At 40.1% G+C, this 24,292-nt stretch overlaps 3 protein-coding genes across 3 annotated transcripts; 2 read left to right on the top strand and 1 right to left on the bottom strand.

The window, feature by feature from the left end:
* On the bottom strand, positions 1-8,241 carry cdr2a (cerebellar degeneration-related protein 2a). Its single transcript, XM_079456394.1, has 5 exons — positions 7,987-8,241; positions 7,051-7,163; positions 4,740-4,888; positions 4,495-4,662; positions 1-3,029 (listed from the first exon to the last, which is right to left on the bottom strand). Exons 1-5 carry the CDS (start codon positions 8,066-8,068, stop codon positions 2,207-2,209), a joined length of 1,335 nt encoding a protein of 444 aa, XP_079312520.1. The 5' UTR covers positions 8,069-8,241; the 3' UTR covers positions 1-2,206.
* A 115-nt stretch (positions 8,242-8,356) lies between these two features.
* mfsd13al (major facilitator superfamily domain containing 13a-like) lies at positions 8,357-13,097 on the top strand. The gene is made up of 7 exons (XM_079456385.1): positions 8,357-8,448; positions 8,559-8,709; positions 9,518-10,246; positions 10,386-10,540; positions 11,415-11,498; positions 11,579-11,722; positions 11,961-13,097. Exons 1-7 carry the CDS (start codon positions 8,441-8,443, stop codon positions 12,100-12,102), a joined length of 1,413 nt encoding a protein of 470 aa, XP_079312511.1. The 5' UTR covers positions 8,357-8,440; the 3' UTR covers positions 12,103-13,097.
* A 118-nt stretch (positions 13,098-13,215) lies between these two features.
* Positions 13,216-18,390, top strand: LOC306894106 (uncharacterized protein). The gene is made up of 6 exons (XM_079456367.1): positions 13,216-13,387; positions 14,031-15,916; positions 16,120-16,213; positions 16,936-16,985; positions 17,079-17,153; positions 17,548-18,390. Exons 2-5 carry the CDS (start codon positions 14,033-14,035, stop codon positions 17,121-17,123), a joined length of 2,073 nt encoding a protein of 690 aa, XP_079312493.1. The 5' UTR covers positions 13,216-13,387; positions 14,031-14,032; the 3' UTR covers positions 17,124-17,153; positions 17,548-18,390.
* The last annotated feature ends 5,902 nt before the right edge of the window (positions 18,391-24,292 follow it).

Genomic DNA, 24,292 nt, shown 5'->3' with positions numbered 1-24,292 from the left:
GATTCATTCATCATTTTATTTACTGGCTATCTCTTTAACTGAAATGTTAGTCATGCTATTATACACAGATCACTGATTTTAAAATAGCAATGATCTAAACTCTGTTAGTTCTAGAGAACATTCTTATAAATTCAGCACCAGTGATGATCAGATCTGCATTCTTTCTCAATCATCTGCAATGACAATAATAAATAATGTGGAAATTGACTCGAGATTTGCATGTGGCTCAAACAATCAATTCGGGACGGATGAAATAACTAATAAGACCATTCTGTACATTCTCAAAGAAATATAAATAGATGTCCTTGTGATCATTGAAAATAAGTGATTGTTTTACTTGGAAAATATTAGTAATCAAAGAAAAACGTATAAGTATAATTCTTTTGAGTTGGATTTCAATATTTCTATCGTACATTATCTGATCGTGCACGCTGAAGCCCTACAACACAACGTTGGCCGAGCATATCGTTCTTTAGGTTTAAACCGGCTTTATGATGGAAAACACAGCTCTGTCGTTTATGGACGGCTGTCTTCTTAAATACTGAAGTGAAGCAACATGTTCAAAAATGCAGAACACCACAAAATATGTTTCTACGACGATTCAAAACACACTTTTTCAGGACAAACTGAAATGAACATTAGCGATCGAAATCTGGAACACATTCAAATGACAAATCTGTGTTCAAAAGCCCTTTCTTGCTTTCTGTCCTGCACACCGTTCAACCTTCTAATAATCTACACAGTACATTGAATACAGTCAACATCCGCTTTCAAGGCCTTCTAAACTCAGGCCAATGGCATTAACATCTTAAAAATATTGCAAAATGGCATTTTTGATCCTGGTTTTAAGTATGGTTCGGATTATGAAATACAGACAATAATAAGGTATTGTTAGCCGTTAAACTACCATAACCAGAGAATGACTTATTAGGAAACATTGTGAAAACGCTTTTACAAACCGATTCAGTCAATATAATCATAATCTATAATAATTTCTCATCAAATGAACCTGTCGTCCTTCATCAGACATTAGTAACGTTAGTGTTGACCTAAACACAAAATTGGAACGCAGTGTATGAAAACAAATGGAAACATAAAATAAATAAAATTTCTACATCATGAAATGGAAAAATAAAAATAAATAAAAAACAAAACGATACTGACCTAAAGTGCATAGTTTCACAGCGGCGTGTAAATGAACATCAAAAGAAAAGTGCGAGAACCTGCGCGAACGATTCCACCTCGCTTCTCAAACAAACATTCAACTATGACTTGCTTTATACGAACTATACACACAGTCACGACAAAGTCGAGCATTCAGACTATATTTTAGCACATCAAAGCGTTGAGGTAAGACTCCTAATCTGACCATTTAGAGAAGTATTGAACCAGTATTGCTCAAATACAAGAAACCACAGTTCAGAAGTGTCCTGGAAATGAGTATGAGACGGACAGACGTCCTTCATTTAGCTCATGTGATTTCTTCATATTCTGAATGTATTCCTACACTACTGGCAACAAACAACATACAGTCCTTTTTTCTTTTTAATCGACTTTTGATCTCACAAGAACAATGTCTATATTTATCCCAAAACTAATGGCAGAAGATTTTGCATTAAGACAAAAAAGAAGCCATTTTTTGGGATGTTGTTTTCATGACAGTTTAACACACTGTCCCCCAACATTCACATTATCCTCATGTATCCTAATGAATATTTTTCTTTTCTCACTACTGTAACACAGTCAATTTTTTATCGTTTGACAATTATTCTCCGTTTAAATCGGTTTACATTAGGCAGCACAACAAATACTGCAAATACCCAGACACGTTCTATGATATTCAGACATATTTCCATTAAGTTAGTTCCTAAACTGTATAATATACATAGTAAAAGTTGTGTCTAGTCTCAGTGTGTTGTCCTTCTACAGAGACCTGGTGATTGTAAACCCACAGCACAGATGTATTCAGGCGGCATGTATGGCTTATATTCTCGAGGTCCTCTAGAATTACTTTAAAAACTACAAAAGAACACATTTTATAGCTAAACTTGCGCTACGATTTGTTTGGTGTTGCATGTTGTGTATAGGCACAGGTTATATAGTGCAATCCATACATGCACACAAAAACAACAACACTCTGAATGTCCTGTCCAGTTTCTCGACATGTCCATCATCTCAAAGTGCAAAAGCCCATACATGGAAACACTTAATACTGCAGGAGAGCGTGAGGCTGTGCCTCACTCACAGCCCTGTTCTCACTCAGGTCCTCTTTGGTTTTCTGAATGCACGTGAAGATCTCCTTAAACAGGGCTTTGTATTCAGGCTGATGAAGCTCATCTGCAAGGCAGATGGACTCTGTGGTTGTGGTGGCACTGGTAAGCAGACTCCTGCGGCGTTGCACGTGAGCGGTTGGCGTTTGCACAGCCTTGTGGCTGAGGCTGTCTGCCCCCTGCTGGCAGCGGCGTAGCAGCTCATCGTACTTCACCTGCAGCGCGCTGTACTGCGCATCCACTTCGTTCAGCAACGAGATCCCGCGCTGCTTCACCACTTGGGCCCGCCGGATACACGTGCGCTCGTGCCCGCGGCGGATATCCTCGGCTCGAGCCCTTCGGACGTGGCTTTCGCTACTGCAGCGCCGTCTCCCATGAAGAAACTCCCCCTCTGGCTCCTCCTCTACCTCTTGCCCAACCCTTTCATCGGCAGCAAAGAAAACATTGTCGGGCATCAGGGTGTCCATCGGTCTCACGCTGGATGACTCGGAGCGCCACAGTTGTCGAAGCTCCTCCACCTCGGCCTCCAGCTCCGCCTGCCGGCGTCGTGCTCCCTCCAGCAGGTTCAAACGCTGCTCCAGCGTGCTGTTTTCCTGCACCGTCAGCTCCGTCTCTCGCTCAGCCTCCGCCCGGCGGGCACGTTCGTTTGCCAGCTGAGCCTTTAGGGTGTGGAGGGTGTGTTGCAGGGAAGTGTTGTCCTCCTCAAAGTGTCTGTCATCCAGTGCAGGCTTCTCACGAAGATTCTCACAGCTCAGAAATCTATAAGACAATGAGATATTAAGTTATGTGATTGTTAGCCAAACATCTGAAGAACCGGTTTGTGATATAAATCAACAATGTTAAGAAAGTTGTTTGTGAAAGAGGTCAAAGGGGTAGGCAATACACTGAATAATAGTTTACATAAGAGATAATGAGATCTAATACATGAGAAAATGAAAACATTTTATTTTATGCTGCAAAAAAGCTATTGTCTTGTAACGGGAGTTTGTTAGTAGTGACACATTGCAAGGTTGCTATCGAAGGAAACAGCATACTGAACTCTACTAGATTCAACAGCAAACCCATTATCCGTGTGTAGGTGCAGAAAAACCCACATATTTCAAATCTGCAGAAAGGCGTTCACATAGACATCTTAAACAAATAAATAAAAATAAAAAATGTCAGAAATAAAACAAAGTGGGTGGGAAAATGAGGACAAACTTTATGTAGACTCGATAAAGCCCGGCCTGAAAAGATGTGACATTTTCAAACATTTTATTAACAATGAAAACACACAAAATTACCCTGATGGCAAACAACAAACATCTGGCAGACGAGACATCTATTGGATGTCTGCATTTACATCTGCAATACATACTTTGCTCCTCTGCAATACGTCTCGGCTACGTCAGCTGTCAGACATCTTGAAAACGTCTGTAAAATGTTTAGGATTTAGAATGGATGTTGAGCTGCTACATGAGACAATGCCAACACCAGTGGCATGAAGCTAACACCTTTAGCATGAAGCTAATCGTTTTAAACCCTGCCATCTCCATTAGCATGAAGCACAAATATTTTAACAGAATGCCAAAATGTTTATCTTAAAGCTAACAAGTTTTAACATAGCATCATACTAAAACAGGTTAAAGCTAGCACATGATGTCAAACCAACATGTTAAACAGACCTCAGAAAAATGGTCCAATTTAAAAAAAGAGAATGTTAAACAATACAATATTTGTGATACATATATCTGAAGGAAACTGTTGTTTTTTGCATCATGAGGTCGGTTGCACAATGTTTACTTCTAGTTTCATGTCAGCCCCTTCAACCGAGATGGATGAGATTAGAGATTATTGGATTATGGGTCAAAACAGATTATGATGTCTGGCATTGAAAACCCTTAATACATGTATAAACACCCCCTGTGGAATGAATCAGCCGTGCCACAGGGTCAAATCAACTTCAATTAGTAAAGCATTACTTTAATAAATCAATAACCTAAGAAGTCATGGTTTACACTGATTTTATAACAGCTAAGAGGGCATGAAGTGAATCAGAGTTATTTTATCTGCTAAAATAACTGACTAAACCCGAACCTTCCTAGTTCATTTTGTAATGAAGAGACAAATGTATACAAAGAAAGAAGCGAGACAAGTTTCCCATGTTATATTAAGAAACAAAAGAGTTTGAGTGCTTGAGTATATGAATGTGAATGATACTGAAATTCTTTAGCTCCAGACTCACTTGTCACGTTGGAGATCATATATTTCTTTCAGGCAGGACATGCTCTGTGAACTGATGCTACGGCGAGCGTCTGCAAGGTCTCTCCTGGACTGGGACATCTGCAGTTCAGCCACCTGCTTCTGAAGGTTCTCCATATGAGCCTGCCATCCATCTATGGTCTCAGTCAAACTGCAGATAAATAAAGAGATGCATGTTTGAGGTCATGTTTCAGGTCAGTGTTCTGGTGCAGGGAGACATGAACGTACCTCTGGATTCGGTGCTGTGCCGTGCGGTTCTCCTGCACCAGCCTCTGGTTGCTCTTCTCCAGATCTCGTGATGCCAGGTCCAGCTGCTCGTAAACTTTGGCATGTTGGTCATTCATCTGCCTCAGGAGGTCAACCTGCTTGGTCAAGTACTGAGAGGGGCAATACACATGCAATTTATTACTTAAATATTATCATATAGATTACGAACACATTAACCATCATATACATTTAGGACTATATGCTTTCACTAATGTGGACAATAGAAAGAAAGTGACATATTGCAATGATTTTCATGTGCTTGGTGGTCACAGACAGTCTTCAACATGTGGTTACAGTATACAGTACCATACATCCCCTGAAAGCAAACAACAGTGTTTCCCCTATGTTTACGGCTTGGGGGGTCTCAATATTTTTTTGCGAGGGGGGTCCGGACAGTACTTTAAATAAATATTGTTAAATCAATCAATCGAATGTTTTATCAGGCCATTTACTTTATATTCTGATAGCCATGGAAAAGAGCCGACAAAGCCGCCTAAATAATTCACCTTTATATCTCATTTTGAGATGAAATGTCTTGTATACACGTTATATACTTTAAGAAACAACTAAAGACACACCTGCTCCACACTTCAAGTGATAGTTCACCCAACAATGAAAATTCTGTCATCATTTGTTCACCCTCATGTCATTTCATACCTTTATAAATTACTTTGTTTTGATAAACGCAGAGTAAGATATTTGGAAGAATGTTAGTTATTTTCAGTTCCGGGACATCGTTAACCACAATAGTATGTAAAGTAATGGTAACATAAATGTAATGGTTGTCAATGGTGCCAGAACTGTTAGTTTTTTCCCTAAATTCTTCAAAATATCACATTTTGTGATCAACAGAACAAAAATATACAGTATTTTGTGTCTACTATAGCGGTTGATGATGTACCAGAAGTGAAAATTGCTAACTTTCTTCAATGTAGCCTTCTTTGTGTTCGACAAAGAAATGTATACAAGTCTGAAATAAGCCTGAGGGCGAGTTAATAATCATTTTTTGTGTGAACTATCCCTTTAACTAACTTTCTCACAATCTAACTTTACAAATATTAAAAACCCTTCTATGTTGTTTATCTTTCCCTAGCTTTAACTCTTATAGTAAACATGACCCTGTAGATTGTACTTACTGTTTTAAGTCATTGACTAAATCTTAAGTGCTCCAAGAAATATCCACTAAATGAATACATGTGAAGTAAAAGTAGCATGTCATTCTGAACACTCGCAGGCCATTAGGCAAACAGAACACCATAAACGCTGTTAACTTCTTATCTGAAGATTAACCTCATGCCAGACGGAGTTACAGTGTTAGAAATAGCATGGGATGAAAGAGGATCAAACTGGAAATCTTGAGCGTCTACGCATTTCCAGCCAGTTCATATGAGCGCATGCAGCAAGTGACACTAAAACTAACATTTCTGATGGATTTCATCATCATTGGCTTGTACGTGCATAACATGGATATTCTTAATCATAATAATAATAAATAGGTTATAATGTGTATATTTGAGGTCCTGGTGTTTCTTCTGAGCACCTTTGTTTTGCTTCAGGAAAATGTTAATGGTCCTGTAGTGTGACCATTTCAAGAGGCAGAATAATATCGCGATCACACGGCAGTATTGCAGAATACGCTTTCTTTCCCATAGAAAGTTAAAGGGGTCATATGGCGCGAATAGTGTTCTTCAGTGTCGTTGGTGTGTTATAAGTTGCCCATGCATCTATTAGACACGTACAATTGCAAAAATGTAAGTATCAGAAACAAAAGATGCATTCTAGCTAAAAGCGAATGCTCACCCAGACCTGCCTGAAACGCCTCGTGTGACCACACCCCCACAAATCTACATCAGTTCGGGGTATGACTTGACTTAGACAGCCCAAATGTTTACGCAAGTAAGGTAGGTTAGTACCTGTTAGTACAATTGCTTTGGAACCTGATGTTCCAAAGAAGGTAAGAGGCGCTACATTTGCGTCACACGCTTGCAGTATTCGACCAATCACTACGCACTGGTTAACTGGCCAATCACAGCACACTTCGCTTTTCAGAGCGATGAGCCGAAAAATGTGCGTTTCAGAGAGGCGGAGCAAGAAGAGACACAAACCTTAAATTGTGTATACACATTGCATTACATCGAAAACAAACGATAATATGTGTTTTAGCCGCATCAAATGACCCCTTTAAACATGATGCAACATTACAGTGGAAAGGGAAAGAGCTGAACGACACATATGTGGATTTTGGGAGGTACAGTATGAGGGAAAGTGTCACCTCAATCTCCTGCAGCTGCTCGTGATTGGTTGAGTACATCTGCTGAAGGCCCTGCTCCAGCTCATGGTTCCTGTCCAACAGAGTCTTGCCAAGTTCAGCGGCCAAATGCAGATCTGTGTCAAACGGACACAGAGAAGACAGAAGAGTAAACATCCAGCAGTCGTGGGTGCCCGATGACATCCTCACAACGATGGTAGGAATGCTCAGGCACACACCCAAACACCGTCTTCAAGACAGTGAGTCATATGGACAACAGAGTTTCTCACAAATTGTCTCATTTTGAGGAATTGTTTAGGTCAAAACAACCACAAGCAAACAGTTTGACCAGAAGAGCATGATGCTGCCGTCATGGGTTTAATTCCAAGAGTGTACACTATGAAAAGTAGCTAACTACACATTAACTATTGTTCATTTTTTTATTCAGTCGGTAAGACAATAAATTGTAAAAAAAATAAAATGGGAGGATATAGGAGAAAAATACAGCATACTACACCAATGGAAAAAAAATTAAATAAATAAAACATAAAATTTAATGTGTGATTTAATGTGCCAAGTACACAAAACATATTTAGTATATAGTGATACTGCACGTCATGTTTATAACAATACATCCCACAGTGTGCTTTATTAAAACATTAAACGTTTCAGCAGTATCGCGTCACGGAATGACGTCAGAGTGCGCATTTAAAGCCTTTATATGGGCGTGACCTTCATATGGACGCTCCTGCACTACCTTGTCCATCACCTTTTATTTGCACATTTCTCATTCAGTACACGTAAGATAACGTTAAGATAACGCAAGGCTGTCACAAGCCCTTCATAAATGTCTAATGTAAGAAAGCATCTTAAGATTGAGCAGATTAAATCTACATTTGTAATAAAAACGTACGCGCGTCTGCTATCATTCACGCACGAATATAAACCGGAGTAGCTCACCGTGCTCCAAATCCTTCCTGCTGTACCACAGCTCCTCCTCATTGTGATCAAACCCCTCTTCTACTATCACGTCCGTCAGCATCTTTACTCCACTTAACTCGTCAGGCCGACACAATTCAAGCTCTCGTTTCCTTTATCCGGTTATTTGAAGACATTTATCTTTCTCTGGTTTATAAACAGCGGCTGGGCGTTCAGCTGCGGTGCGCGCCGGTGTCTACAGCAACGTGGCAGACTCAATGATGGGGAGTCGAAGCGATAACAACAAGAACGGATCTCCTCTTTGACCAATGAGGGAGAAGGGGTGGGGCTTCGTCGACGCCTTGTCCAATGGTGGCGTGCTGTCGGAGTCATTTGGATACAAGCCACGCCCGTTTCGGAATACCAGGAAGTGCGTGTTAGTGATCGGGATCCACTGCAGCGGGGACTCAATAAACTCACTTCTTGTGGGTGGAAGATGGAAAAGTACTTGTTTGCTTTATTAATTGTGGCGCAATGCTGCTGTACAATACACGGAAAAAAACACTTTAGGTGTATGTTGGTGTTTTGTTGATTTTGGGCTTTCGGTATTTCAGCATCATGGAGCACTTTGCTCATCCGGCAGCTTTAGCTTACTCCATGACAACTCTCGGCGCTGCCATGATGAACAGCATCTTCAGTTTCTATTATGTGAAACTCTTCTTGAACAAGTACAAAATCTCAGAGGGAGCCTTTCATCAGTCACAGGTGAGTTTAGGTGCACTCGGCTTTGAGTTGACACGTTTAGCTTTATTAAAGGTGCTGTACGCGAGACAGACATTAAAACTTGTTTTTCAGCCATGACACGGTCATAAAGAGTAAAGAAAGAGCAGCGGCCGAGATATTAAAGCAGTTACAAACTGTTTCTTTCTGTCAATCCTTGTACGCGTACTTGTTTGATGACACCGGATTGGCCGAAGCCTCCGAAGGGCGGGGCTTTATACAGGGGGGGGGGTGTGGTCAAGCAGTCCAGTTCAAAGTCCCTCCTTGGTCCGAGTCCAATGCTTTAATGGTGTATTATGTGTTTTATGTAAATATTATATATTTGTATATCGTACTGTAGAGGAATGACGTTTTTTATTATAAGACAAATGTACATAAAGAAGTTCAATGAATCACTGTGTATGTGCAGAAAGAATGTTTTTAAAAAGATTATTGTTCTTTAACTGAACGTATTGTTTTATTATTAACATTTTTATCATTTTGTTCAAGGTATAACCTAAAATATTTTTGGATGGTGTGAGCTGAGTGCATCACTACATCCCTAAAAGTTATCAACATGTTTACGACACTGATAAGAATTCCTTTTGACAATTTTGCGTTTGCAATTTTTGAGAGATTTTGATGGAGAACTGAAGACCCAATAATCAATTTTCCCGAAGTAACCTCACAAATAACCTCACATAATAGTTTTGCCATGTGAATAAAACAATTATGGTCCGTTATTTAGTTTATCACACACTTTATAAAGCAACATAATGTTTTTTTTTACAGTCATCTGTTATTGTCTCTACAGGTGGTCTATATGATCTGGAATGCCCTCAATGACCCCCTGTTTGGCTATCTACAAGACAACTCACGCATAGAGTGCTTCTCGAGGCGGAGGCTCTCCATTTTATACGGGGCTCCCCTGTACTGTCTGTCATACTTGCTAGCGTGGTTTCCATGGAGGACGTATGAGGCGGGTGATTGGCTGAGCGGCTTACATCTAACTGTGACCCTGTGTGCTTTCGATGGGATGCTGACGTTTGTGCTATTAGCTCAGTGTGCCCTCTTTGCAGAAATCTCAGGACACCATCAGAACAGACTGAGACTGATTAAATACAGCCAGGTCGCTTCTCTGGTGGGTTCTTCTAGCGTGCTCTTCAGTGGCCTCATCTCCCAAAACATGGAAGACTTTGCTGCCTTTCAGGCCTTCAGTGTGCTGATAGCCGTGCTGGCGTGCGGTTCCATGTTGTACACAGGCTTATACAGTGAAAGTCGATTTGATCGCAAAACCTCAGAGACAGATTCCCAGGGTCTTCAGAAACCATCACTCTCAATGTCATCTGTTCTCTCCATGACCTGGCAGATCCTAACCCACAGAGACTTCCAGCTCTTTGTAATCATGAACTTTTTCCAGGTCTTCATGGTGGCTTTCTGCAATAACTTCACCATGATTTTTGCAGAGCACCTTATTCCTCAGGATGTCTTGCCAACGCTGGCCAAGAGCGTCATGTATGGTGCAGGATTCATCTGTCCTCAGGTGCATTGTCATTATTAAATATATCGTTCATATTGAGAGTTCAGGTTTGAGACTGTGAAAACAAACAACCAAATCCGCATCAAGGATTTCTATCTTTCTACTATGTTTAAAAATCTAATATTTTATTTTTGCTCTACAGTTGTTGGTTTTGTGCAGCCAGAATCTTCTCCAGAGGTTTGGCTACTACAGACTGATTCTCATCACCTTCTACGTGGAGGCAGGAGCTGCTATATTCATGCTACTGTTGGGTCCAAGCCACTACTGTTTCCTTGCATTGTACCTCACTGTCAACATGTAAGAAAGGAATTAGTAGAATTCGCCTGTTAAGAATCGTTCTACCACTGATATTATTTTAGAGACATTATTTTAAGGTCGAAAAACTACAAAGTCTTGCTTTAATTTTCTTTCTTTTTTGAAACACAAAAGGAGACGTTGGTAGAAAATAAGGATCTTTTCACATATTGAATGTGGATGACTTTTACTGTCAAGCTTTTTAAAACTTTGTTTGGTGATCAATTTTTTTCCATCACAGCTCTTAGATCTAATTTGCACTTTCGCATGATCAAACTTGTCACTTAAAGCTTGACTTGATGCATCGGGAGTAATGTCAGTTAGGTCAGATGCCATTGATTCTCCTGTGTGCTAGTCAAAGTATGTTAGATTTGAGAGCTATGGTGAGTTAGATTTTCTATGAATGACTAAATGATAAAAGGATATTTCACCCAAAAAGGAATTTCAAACCTTAAAATTTTTCTTTTGGTAACGCTTTAGATTACGGCCCGCAATGTACCGCATAATTCAACAGGATTTACAGCGTAACTCATTGTTACAAAAACGAGGAAACTGCATGCATAGACATCCAAATAAAACCGCTCTTACTTGTCAGTGGTGACCAATTTGGTTATGACGATTTTAACAGATCCCCAATTGTGTTTCACAAAAGAAAAAGTGAAAATAAAGGTTAGAACGACAAGTTTATGAATAATGACGAGTTTTGGAGATTAAATATTTGTTTTAGTGCTTATCCAAGAGAGTGACTTGCACTGTTCGATAACCATTGTGTATTTATGCTTATTAGTATGTAAGGCATTCTTTCATATTTTTCTTAAACTACATATTTTGTTTTTCTAAAATAAGATGCTGTTTTGTCCCTGATTGTGAATTAAAGGGTCCTGGTTCAGGCGTCCTTCAGTCTTTTCAATTTGCCACTGGCTGACATCATTGACACTGACCTTCAGAAATACAAGCGCAGGTAACGCATTCGGCCTCTCTCTTCGACTGTCTGCATGCAATGATTATTTAAATAACTGATGCGGTTTACATTGTTTCTAGTTCTCCTCTGTCATCCATGGTGTTTGGGACCAATGCCCTTTTTACCAAGCCGGCTCAGTCTCTGGCCCCTATGTTGGTCGTGTCCATCCTGAACCAATACGGCTACACAGAAATCAAAGATGCTGGGCAAAATGCAGACCCAAGGTAAGGTTAAATATCTAACATTCAAACACAAACTCTGAAAACTAAATATTAAACGTGTTGGATATAATTCACGTTTTGTTTCGTGAGGCATGTTTGTAAAAATGTCAAAATTTAACTAGGGCTTTGAAACCACCCCACTGTACAGTATAAGGCTCATTGTAACCACCAATAAAGTGCCTCCTCTAGTGGTGAAAAAAGTGCAATGCATTTAATAATATATTTCCCTCTCTTTTTCTAGTACTCTTCAGTCCCTGCACAGTACCATGTTTTACCTGGTGTGTTTGGTACCATTGTGTGTCTCAGCTCTGCAGGTGCTTGCATGGAGGCCGTTCTCCGTACGAGACAGTCATACCTTGGACTCTAAGTACATAGAAGGATGAATCTGTGCTCATTTTCTTGTGTATGTATTATTCAACTTTAATGTGCAAAACGTTGCACTACGTTTTGATTCGTATTCAAAACACGACTAAAGCAGTCATTTATAGATAGATCAGGTGCCAGGGGCCTATGTTTGTTGGTTTTGAGGTTTGTATTGTTAGAAGCGTTGTTGATCAGCTTACAGTATATGTATTGTAAGAATGCAACATGGGAATTCTTTGAGGGAAGTTATTACATTTACAGATATGTAAACGTGTCATTTATTGTAAGGAGAGATCAATTTTCCAATAGTAATTCTATGTAATGCTTGACTAAAAATAGAAATGAAGAAGAATAGAGATTCATTTATTTTTATAAGAAGAAATCAAATGCGGAGACTTGAATATCAGTTATGTAGGAAACGTTTTGACGTCAACAGTCAATGAGACAGGTTAGACGTCATACACAAATGTCTGACCAGATTCAGAAGTCTTTTGAAGTGTTGCGTTGTATTTTTTCATATGTGACATATCTACTGTAGCACAGAAACGTGGCAGGTTGCTTTTAAAGCTGCTGTGGCAATATTATTTTTCATTTGAATATCGGATGACAGTAAAAGAAAATGGAGTTAAATAATTTACATTTTTTTTAATTAAAAAAGGTTATTATAATTGAATAAAATATTTTCGAAAGCTGTGAAATAAATACATAAATATTATTTTTTTCAAATGAGTTGAACTATTTTGGTAAATTTGACACAATTCATTTATTTGTCTGGTTGTTGTTTTTCAATAAATCTGGCTTTATGCTAAAACACTGTGTGATACATTATTATTGTGTCGATTTAAAATCTACCTTATTTAATGTGTGTATTCACATTAAAATGCACCAGAACTGCCAATCGCAAAAGGCTATAATATCTCAGTTTTATATCAACACTAATGTTTTTAATTATGTGAAAGTGAACAAATATTATTTATTTCATTTATATGCTGTATAAATAAAAAAACATTTGTCATGGGTCAAATTGCTTGACTTTATTTACACGTGTGTTTACAGCATTGTTATGTTTTGTCTTTAGGGCTTCGGACTTTTATTTTGAAAATAGTCCCATTACGTGACAGTTACCGATCGCCATGTTTAGCCGGAATCACACAGTTAAAAATGAAAACTCCCTTGTCCTGTTGTCGCCAGTAATTTAACTCTTTTTACATTTGTTTTAGACCAAATATTTTTTTTATAAAAATGTTGCGCTTTTGATAATATGTCACGTGTGTTTGTGTAGTTGAAGAAGGCTTTATTTCTCTGGTAAGTGTTTTTGAGTGTTGCATTGACACCTGATTAGCTTTAGCCAGTATAATGAGTCAGTCTGATTTGAGTTCATTATTATAAGAACTAATCTATGAAACATGGCAAATAATGCTCGCTACTTAAATTATTAACCTGACTGAATATGTCATAATGATTTATTTGAGCATATAAAACTTCGATATTAGTTTACTGAAATAAACTGGATGTTTTTGTGTGAATCCGTGACATTGTTTTGATACACATGTTGTAATATCAATCTATTGACCTTATATTTAAAAAAGTATTAATGTATTTTTGTGGTTATTATAACATCACACCGGTCAACTGTTATTTTTATTTTATAAAATACAGAACAAGATAAATAAATAATATGAATAAATTGTACAATATTTAATAAAATGCAGTTGACCTTAAACAATAAAAGCCTTTTTAGGTGTCAATCAATTCAGTGGATTTGTACAGTGATCAGAATGTTGGATAACCCCAACAGTACAGTAACATTGTTATTTCTTTAAACATTTTTGTATCAAACACCTTACTATTTGATTTTATTGTCAAACCATTTTATAGTTAACATACTATAAATAATGTCGATAGATCCATGTTGATATATTAAGTAATCTTGTCTAAAATCTTTCAGTTATGGACCCTGTCAACCAGATGGATGTCATGCACCTTCAGGAGTCTCGTTCTTCAGTATTAGATCTGTCAATGAGTTGCAGACCGAGTCCTTTAAAGACAAGCTCAGTGGAGGCTTTGAATCTGGTCAAGAAGTCAAGCTGGCGTGGTATTACCTCAGGGAGCAACAAAAAGACCAATAACGTGTCACAACGTCGGTCGGATAGGTACGTCACTCAGCCTTGCAATCCAAATGCACCTGATCACCAAGAACCAGCATCACAACGGCATGGGTCAAGGGCTTTTGGCGTGTCTTCTCGGGACACCTGCTCTTTACCTTTACCACTGATCAATGGTCCTTCATCTGTCCGTGTGTTGGTGGATGATGATAAAGCTGAGGATTGCCGTGTGAAAATGGATGATGTTTGGATGCAAACAAAAAAACGTTGCAAGAAAACAGATTCAAGTACAATAGGAGATACTATGGAGCACAATGGATTAGAAACACATCGACAACACATTGTGAACAGTTGTGCAGAAACCTACTTAAGTGACACTGTGTCGGTCATGTCACAGACTATGGGCTCATCACATTTACCTCAGGACGCCAATGCTTCAGCATACTTGAGACTTTCCACCAGATCAGCAGTTAAGCAAACAGCTGTGCAGACTCTTGAATCCCAATGTACCAGAGCTAAAGAAACATCTCCATGCTCAGTTCAGTCCATCTCTAGTGATGATGACAGTGACATTGTTGAGGTGCCGGTAACCAACTCCAAATGTAAGATGCCTCCGAACTGTCGCTTTGAAATTACGAGAGTTCTTGTCAATGACACGCATACAAAAGGACGTAATTCCTCCGCAACCCAGGAAGTAAACAGTGATGGTGACACGCTCAATTCTCCCAAAAATGGACCAGATTTTAAAGCCCAGGATGTTAAGACTGGATCAGAATCCAAATCGCTGCTGTCATGGATGGAATCGATCATGATACCGATCGTCCCGCAGGACAGCGATCAAGACACAAATCTGTCTTTCCCCAAACTCTTCCCTTCTACGTCGAATGCAGAAAACACAAGCAGCCTAAGGTCTCCACCGTGTGGGGCATCGTCTTCTACATCCAGGCAAGCACGGAAGACTCCAGCCACAAACAGCATAAAGCCATCCAAACCCAGGCCCAAACAGAAGAAACCACCCAAGCGGCTGAGTCTTTCATCGGACGGCAAAACGGCAGCAAGCACGCCCAAAAAAAGACGTCGCAAACCTTGCTTGTCCGGGGTTCCGTCCATGTTTTCTCCTCAGGAGCCGGAGATCAAACTTAAATATGCAAACCTTAAAGAGGACAAGAAAGATGCTAAGGGAGACGACTTTGCCCCGTACATTCACATGGATTTCTCGTCGTGCACGATCGTCAACTTTAGTGAAGAGGATGATTTTTCATCCAAGAAAGGACGGCAGCCAACCGTTACTGGTGTTATTCCAAAGACTTCTTGTTTACAGCTGGGTCGTGTTGGCACAGATGACAGGATTCACTTCAGGAACATCTGCTCCCTATGTGGCAGGACGGCCAATTGTGAAGGTCTTGGGGATTTACATGGCCCGTACCACCCGAGTGGAGTTCAGCCTGTCTGTAAGAACAAAAGCAGTCCCCCTCCTCTGAGACAAGAGGGCAGTGACTTAGACTCGGTATACAGTTTAGAGGTTGGTGTGGCTCAGGTTATCAAATGGACAGCTATGTCATCATCTAAACTGCAGAGAAGAGACAACTGTGTAGAGAAGGATGAAGAGTCTGGTGTTTATAGTGAACACTGGATACATGGAGACTGTTGCATTTGGTCTGCAGGTGTCTTTTTGGTTAAAGGAAAGCTGTACGGATTGGAAGAGGCCATCCGGTTGGCGCAAGGACTAGTAAGTTAATACATTTGTATTATTGTTTTATTAAATACTAATCTATGAAAATGTTTTTGTAATTTTTTTGCATAAAATATAATTTTGTAGTACTTTATAGTTTTTTTTTTATGTTTCATTGAGATTTTTTATTAAAGAAAGAGTGACTTTATCTTTGAATCATCCGACCGTGAAGTTTTTTTGTTTGGTTGTATTTTTTGCAGGTGTGCTCACACTGTCACAGAGTCGGTGCCACATTGGGTTGTTTCTTCAAAGATTGCCCACATAAATATCACTTCCCCTGTGCCCTGCAGTCAGGTAATGGTCATCTGTTAACTTGTACCACCACTGTCCCTTCATCAAAGCCAAAAGGTTATCAATATGTTTCTTCTGCTTGGATTTTTAAGATTAACCAACCGTTATTTTAACAAATAATTGTTTATAATACACTGCCCGTCTATAAAAAAGTCACACACTAATCTTACCTTGGACCGCCTTTAGATTTTATAACGGCACGCATTCGCTGTGGCATCATTTCGATAAGCTTCTGCAATATCCCGAATCTCCATTTTATTCCCGTCCAGAGTTGCATACATTTTACGCCAAGATCTTGTATTGATGATGGGACAGTCAGACCGCTGCGCAAAGTTTTTCACAATTTAAGGCTGATAAATATTGGCATTGTCATCTTGCAATATGCCCGTGCCATCAGGGAAGAAAAAAACTCATTAATGGAATAACCTGGCCATTCAGTATATTCAGGTAGTCAGCTGACCTCATTCTTTGGGCACATAACGTTGCTGAACCTAGACCTCCAAACCAATGGAAGGCTCTTACCTTTTTGAATTTTGATGGGCAGTGTATGTATTAAAGTTGTTTGATAATTGTGTAAGAGCATATCATGGAGGAGCTTTCACACCCGTGTCACGGCTCTGGCGGTCAGGCTGCTCTGTGGATTATCTAACCTGAATTTTTACACTGATTCATGTGTCATGTGTTAACGGTTCTAATTTATGAAATCCTATTTAATATTTCCACAGACTGTGCACTCAGTGAGGAAAACTTTACGATAAGATGCTCTAAGCACAAGGTGAATCTAAGATACGGTTTATAGTTTACGCTGTTGCTTTAATGTCTTGCACTGGTGTAATCTTCAGTGTTCATTCATGTCTTTTTGATTCAGAATAAATCCTCCAGAATAAGCGTGAGCAGACTGAAGAACAGATGACATCTAGGAGGCAATGACATGTCTCGGAAGGTGTGTTACCTTGGAAAGCTCAAAATTTAATTGTTGAAGGTGGCATTATTGATAGGAATAGTTTACTCAATGAAGATTTTTAAAAACGAGGCATTTACAGTGGAAATTTTGGACATTTTGAAAATGTGATCTGTGTAATAGATTTACTTATCATAGTCTGACCCTGTACTTTCAATCAAGATAACAGCAGATTGGTACTGAATTGAGTCGAGTGCTGTTGAATTAGTGGTTTTCTCACATTTGACTTTATTTCAGCCTTTACTTGGTGTCAAAATTTCAAACGAAATTGAGATTACATGAGTCTGTTCAAATCAACCTTTTTTCCAAATTACATTACTTAACTACCGATGAAAAATGTAATCATTTTTTCTTCATGTTTATTCTTCCTTCACAGGTAGACTTCATCAGACATATGTTTATCTGACCTTGGAGTTTACACATTTATTTGATTTTATTCTTCTAATATTTGAGCGTCAACATCATGTGCTCTCAGGCAGATGAATGTTCAGAACATGTTTTTGTCGGGTCGAGAGGTTCCCTCAGACAATGCTGGATCCATTTTTTATTGCATTCCTTTGCATTTTGGACACTTGAGATGTTTTCAACCTTTGGAGATTCACTGAAGTCAAATATTTCCTTCTGATTCCTTCTTAAGCCCTTTACAGCATTGTACATAGTGAATGGATTTATCTAATGAAAGCATTACTTGATTTAAAATAAAAACACAAGCACCACACTTACATTGAGCTTACATGAACTCCAATGGCTCATTTCTCATGTAATTTGTAACATAAACTGAATGAGTTGACATCAGCAGGTGCTGAAGGAGAAACTTGTCCTACAATGGTACCGTATGCACTATTATGTGAACATATTTATTTCTATTTATGTGTAATACATATGTGTATATTTATTTTGAACTTGAGACCAAGACCAGCCGTGTTTTGGCACCTGCAGTAAAGTTTATCATTTGATGTGGGTAATGGCTACAGGGTTAAATATGGACCTGACTTCATTTCATTGTAGGCCGAAGAATCAAGGATTCACCCTGTCTGGAATTTTGCATTTCACCTGATGCCTTGTGATGTCTCTTTCTGTTTTAATAAATGTTTTTAATCTACATATGCTTTGGTAATGTGTTACTGCATCCTGTATCAAGTATCACCTGATGGTGGTGCCAGAAGTTCAAAACCGGGCAAGCTCAAAAACATTTTACACAGATGCATGATATTAAATGATATGTGCTGTTGTTTGTAGACCCAAACACTATAATAGCTAAACTAATGCGATACAATAAAACAAAGGCATTAGCTAACTAAATGAAATATGTTACATAGTTTAGTTTGGAGTTCATACTTTTAGACCAACATTAGCCCAGAAGCACTTCCTGTTTCAGTTTTTTAACACTACACAAACATTATAATTCGTCCAAACAGCGAGCAAGGGTACGTCTGTAATATGTCTGCTAAAGATCTGGAAAACATCTCCTGTGTTAAAACAGCTGCTAAACATCTTCGAAAGAGCAGTTTTACATCCATTCTAAATCATAACATCTTATAGAGGTGACATCTGACAGCGAGACGTATTGCAGATGTAAATGCAGACGTCAAATTGATATCTGCCAGATGTAGTGTATTTTTTAGAAGTGAATCAGAGATTAAATGTAAAAGTTAAATATAAAACGAACTGACAGAGGAGGTGCTTCTGGCCGAGAGTTGTTTACGTAAACGTATTGAGTTTTAACTGTGAGTTTTTACAGAAATGTTGGACATGTTGACATGTTTGGAGGGGTTAAATGTGACATCTATGTGTATAGACTTCTCTGTTTCGCAGATGTTAGTGCATGGCGATAGCGATATTGCACATACTCGGATACAAATAGAATAGGTTTTTTATTGTCATTGTAGTCAGAGCAAACATCGAGATTATTAGTGTAGTGCACAAATGTGTATAATGATGCAATGTAAGTCTCTTTGTATAGAAGCGTCTGCCAAATGTTTGCTTAAATGTTTTGAGATATTTTCTCAAATAGTTCATTGCTAATGCAAAGGTTTTATGAATGTGTTTAAATTGTTTTGCCATTTAGTTTGATGCATTTTTCTAAGCAAGCAAACTTGTTTTAAGATGTTTTTAACATTTTACTATGTGGGTAGAAGGTGGTTGATATTGTACGGTACTGGCTCTAAAAGTATTTGGGGTTTTTGTCTTCTTCCATTGCAAGTCTGTGGGACTTTAAAAACTGTTTACCGTCAGTCAAGATAAATGGGTAAGTATGATGTCTTGGGGAAAAAAAACACTCTTGTCCTCAACAAACGGCACAATTTAAGATATCATTCATGTCTGTAGAATGAACAGTGCTAAGAGCTTTACACAATTGTATATTTGTATATATACTATATATTGGTATTCTTATATCTTTATATAACCGTGCCGCTGTGCTTACTCCATGGAAGTTCGCCGATGTTAATACTGTCAGATCTGATGAAAAACTGATATAAATAGATCCTCAACTGTCCAAATATTACCTCTGTGCCACTGCATGTACACTTTTTATGACTCATAAGACCTCTTATCATCCAATCACATCGCTGGAGTCAATGTGCTGCCGAGGTCCCGGTGTCAACCACTCCGTTAATTCTGGAAATAGTGTTTGCCTCTTAGCAGTGTGTAAATGCAATGATCCAGTCAAAGCGCTGGTGTCTTCAGACCGCTGTCTTTGCCTCCCATGTCTCTCGCTTCATTTGAGTGACGTTGTTATGCTGAAAATAGAGATGGTATGTTTCCTGGTTGTCTATGAATAAATGTGTTTGGCTTTGATCTGATGTTCTTGCTCAAGTGAGAACATTTGACTAATAGTGAGGTTTGTAGGATACAGCCGATCCATCTGTACAGTGATCTGTGCCACATACTTAAAGGGACAGTTTACCTAAAAATAAAAATCATCATTTACTTACTCCCATGTCATTCTTAACCTGTGACTTTTTTGAAGAACTTTAGAAACCAAACAACATTGGGTCCCCATTAACTTCCATTGTATGGACACAAAACCACATTTCTCAGAATATCTTCTTTTGTGTTCCACAGAAGAAAGAATCACATACAGGTTTTGAGTGACATGAGGGTAAATAAAAGATAACAATATTTTTATCTTTGGCTGAACTACTCCTTTAAAACAACTCCCTTTCGAGGGAACTCTACACTGCGTCAAGGTTGACACTATTGGGAACGCCAGCAGCGTAACGCATCTGAAAACATATCATTGCGCCTCGATTTATTGTAGTGCAGCGATGATGTCACAATGACAACGCGGTGCTGGAAGGTATCAATAGGAACCGGAAGCAGTGCAAACCAGATTCTGCCATTTCAGCAAAGTGCTCTGTGTGTGTGAAGTGTATTGTCTGTTTGTCCTACGACGTTGTCTAAGTTGTTTGTAGTCAAATAAGTTAGAAATGAGTAGACAAATTACGAATGGGGATACACACGAACTCTGTGTTGAGTGTTTGGGATTGGAGCATGCTAAGGCAGCTTTTAAAGGGGATCCCTGTCAACATTGTTTATGTCTATCGCTGAGAACACTCAACTCCTGTGCTGCTTTGTTTGATGAGTCAGTCAACATTCGCCAGCCTCACGGATCGGGACTCGCCACTGTCAAGGCGTGCCGGCTTCTCCCTTCGCGGGGCTCGCAGATGGATGTTAATAAGGGTGCTGAGACGGTTTCGCCCTTTTCTCAGCCCCCCAGTTCCCACCTTAGGCATATCTTCCACATCATACATTTTTTTGAATGTGATAAGGGCTATGGCATGATGCCAAAGGTGGAAGATACGTTGGCCGTTTATCTTTCACTGGAATCGGCATCATCTTTGAAATCCCTGACATTGCCCACCCAACCGTGTAGAGTCATTTCAAATTTGGGCAAGGCTTCAGGTCGAGCTGGCTCATGCCTACACACCATGGGTCTCATGCAGGCATACCAGGCCGACTTGCTGGGGTACATTTAAGAAGGCAAGGTAATAGAGCCGGGTTTTATCAACGGGTTGAGAACAGCAGCAGATCTAACTCTCCGGGCTACTAAGGAGACAGCCCAAGCTGTTGGGCGCTCCATGTCAGCACTGGTAGCCACAGAGAGACACCTGTGGATAAATAAATCAGGCATTAAGGAGAAAGATAAGACTGTCCTGCTTGATGCACCTCTCTCCTCTGAAGGCCTCTTTGGTGGTGCGGTCGAGATAGTTGTTGACCGTTTCCAGGAGACAAAACGGCAGGCTGCGGCATTTCATAAATATCTACCTCGCCGCTCTTACCCCCAGGGGTCTGCAGTCCAAGGACATCTACAAGCCCCTCTTATAGGTAGCAGCAGAAACAGAGCGTAGCTTCTCGTACCCCCCCTCAGAGAGCTTTGGGGTCGAGGCAGTAACCTCCTAAACCTTCTAGGCAGGTGAAACCAGATCTGAGGACAGTTATAGTCACAAATCGGAAGGCTGCTGCAATAACGGCTGCTGCAAAAAGAGGGCTCCCTCTTGGAGCAGTGAAAAGTTCGATCTTCCCAAGAAATCTGTACGTTAACCCTGCCGTCCATGACGCTTCGGGGCACGTCAGTTTCTGTAGCACGGAATCATCAGAGTCTACCCGAAGACACTTTAGACCTAGTAAATGTGCAAATAAAGCAACAGTTCGACCATCCCCTGCCGGTCAGCCGCTTCAGGGCGTCGGGCTTCACACAACCGACATCAATGTCGAGAGGTTGACCCCCTTAGTACACGAGTGGAGAAAGCTTCCAAATCTCACACCATGTCTCCTCTTGACGATAGAAAAGGGTTACAGGATTCAGTTTGCTGTCCGCCCTCCGAATTTCAAGGGGGTGTTTAAGCAACTTAACTTAAAGCGCAACTTCTTGGGGTAGTATGGGAGTCGGTCACGATGCAGGCACGATTGTCCCCTGAACCTGTTGAATCGATCCTGACACCGGTGTCCAGGATCAAGTTAGGTCATGCCTACACTGTCAAGCATTTTCAGAGAATATAAGGGTTTTATGGTGGCAGTGTCCAACGTGATTCCTTTTGGCCACCTGCATATGAGACCTTTACAGTGTTGGCTAAAAGGCAAAGGGTTTCCCCCGAGAGGCAACCTGTTCCGTATGATCAGGATTACTTGCAGATACCTTCATTCCCTGGTTATATGGAAGAAACCTTGGTTTCTGAATCAAGGGCTGAAATTGGGGGCGCGGTGTGCTAGAAGGATAGTGACGACGGATGCGTCGCTCACAGGCTGGGGGCAATAGTGGAAGGTCGCTCAGCCAGTGGGCTCTGGAGAGAGCAGCATCACCAATTGCACATAAATTGCCTGGAGATGTTAGCTGTACTACAAGCACTGAGGTACTTCCTCCCAGTCCTCAGAGGCCATCATGTTCTAGTCAGAACAGACAATATGACAGTGGTTTCTTTCATAAATCATCAAGGGGGCCTGAGATCACGCCCTCTCTGCAGCTGGCGCACCAGGTTCTTCTATGGGGCCAGAATAAGTTTACATAGCTCAGGGCGATGTACATCCCTGGAGTCCAAAATGTGGGTGCAGACATGCTGTCAGGGCTGGGGCCCCGGGAATGGAGACTTTACCCCGAAGTGGTGGAGCAGATCTGGGAAAGGTCCCAAAGGTATCTGTTTGCGTCCCAAAAGACGTCTCATTTCCCTCTGTGGTTTTCGCTTATTTGCCCAGCTCTGTTGGGACTGGACCATGGTACAGACATGGCAAGGACGGCATCTGTATGCTTTAACCCTGATCGCTCTGCTCCCAGGAGTTCTAGAGAGAGTTTGACAGTAAGGGATCAGTCTCTTACTAATAGCCCCTATGTGGCCAGCTCGGGTTTGGTTTTCAGACATTCTAACTCTACTGTCAGGTCATCCATGGGAGATTCCCTTCAGTAGGGACCTTCTGATTCAAGCGGGGGGGACTTGGTGGGGTAATGAAAGGTATCTACGATAAGTTGCTGCTCATATGGAGGCAAGAGATGCATTTAGAAGATGGGTCTTAGCTGGCAAACCTAGGCATGGCCCAATATGTGAGCATAAGGTAGGGTCTAATGCTAGGTTTAAATATGCTGTGCGTTTTATAAAAATAAATGAGCTGGCTATGAGGGCTAACTCTATGGCGAGAAAGTTACAAACTAATAATGTTTATGAGTTCTGGAAGGAGGTGAAAGTGGTTAACAATAGCAAAATGCCACTGCCATCTAGTATTGATGGCATTACTGAACCGGAAAACATTGCAGAGCTATGGAGGAGACACTATGAGAACATTTTTAATTGTGTGAATAGTGATGTGTTTGACATGTTTTGACATGCTAATGACAAACTTAAAATGAACAAAGCCTATGGGCGGGATAGAATAACTGCAGAACATCTGAAATACGCTGGTCAAAGTATTTCTGTTATACTTGCTTTTCTGGGTTAATGAAGCATGGAATACTTCCTGGATCCATGTTATCTGTCTTGCTAGTGCCTGTAGTTAAAAATAAGACTGGTAAATTAACTAGTATAGATAACTATAGACCTATTGCACTTGCAAGTGTACTATCCAAGGTACTAGAAGGGATTCTTATGGATAGGATTGCAGAATACATAGTGTCAACAGATAATCAGTTTGGTTTTAAGAGCAAGCATAGAACTGATCTGTGTATTTATGCACTGAAAGAAATTGTCCATAGGTATAGATCACGCAATAGCACAGTCTTCATGTGTTTACTGGATCCGTCAAAGGCTTTTGATCGTATCAATCATGGGAAACTGTTCGGTAAATTATATGAGCGTGGTGTCCCTATTACTTAATCAGGATATTGCAGTACTGGTACTCCAACCAAACTATGCAAGTCAGGTGGGGGATGAGTTTGACAAGCCCGTTCTATGTTTCCAATGGAGTGCGGCAGGGCGGAATTCTATCCCCGCTACTTTTCAACTTGTACATGGATGATTTATCTATGACGCTAAAGGGCTGAAGAACTGGCTACTTGGTGGGGGATAGTCTCACTAATCATATGCTTTATGCTGATGATTTGGTGGTACTGTCTCCCTCCAGTGCGGGCCTGCAGCAACTTCTTAGAATATGCTCTCAATATGGACTAATGTTTGATATAAAATTTAACTCTA

This window comes from Barbatula barbatula (genome assembly GCF_947034865.1).
Source record: "Barbatula barbatula genome assembly, chromosome: 5".
Classification (NCBI taxonomy): domain Eukaryota; kingdom Metazoa; phylum Chordata; class Actinopteri; order Cypriniformes; family Nemacheilidae; genus Barbatula; species Barbatula barbatula.
This window is presented reverse-complemented; position numbering and strand designations above follow the sequence as displayed.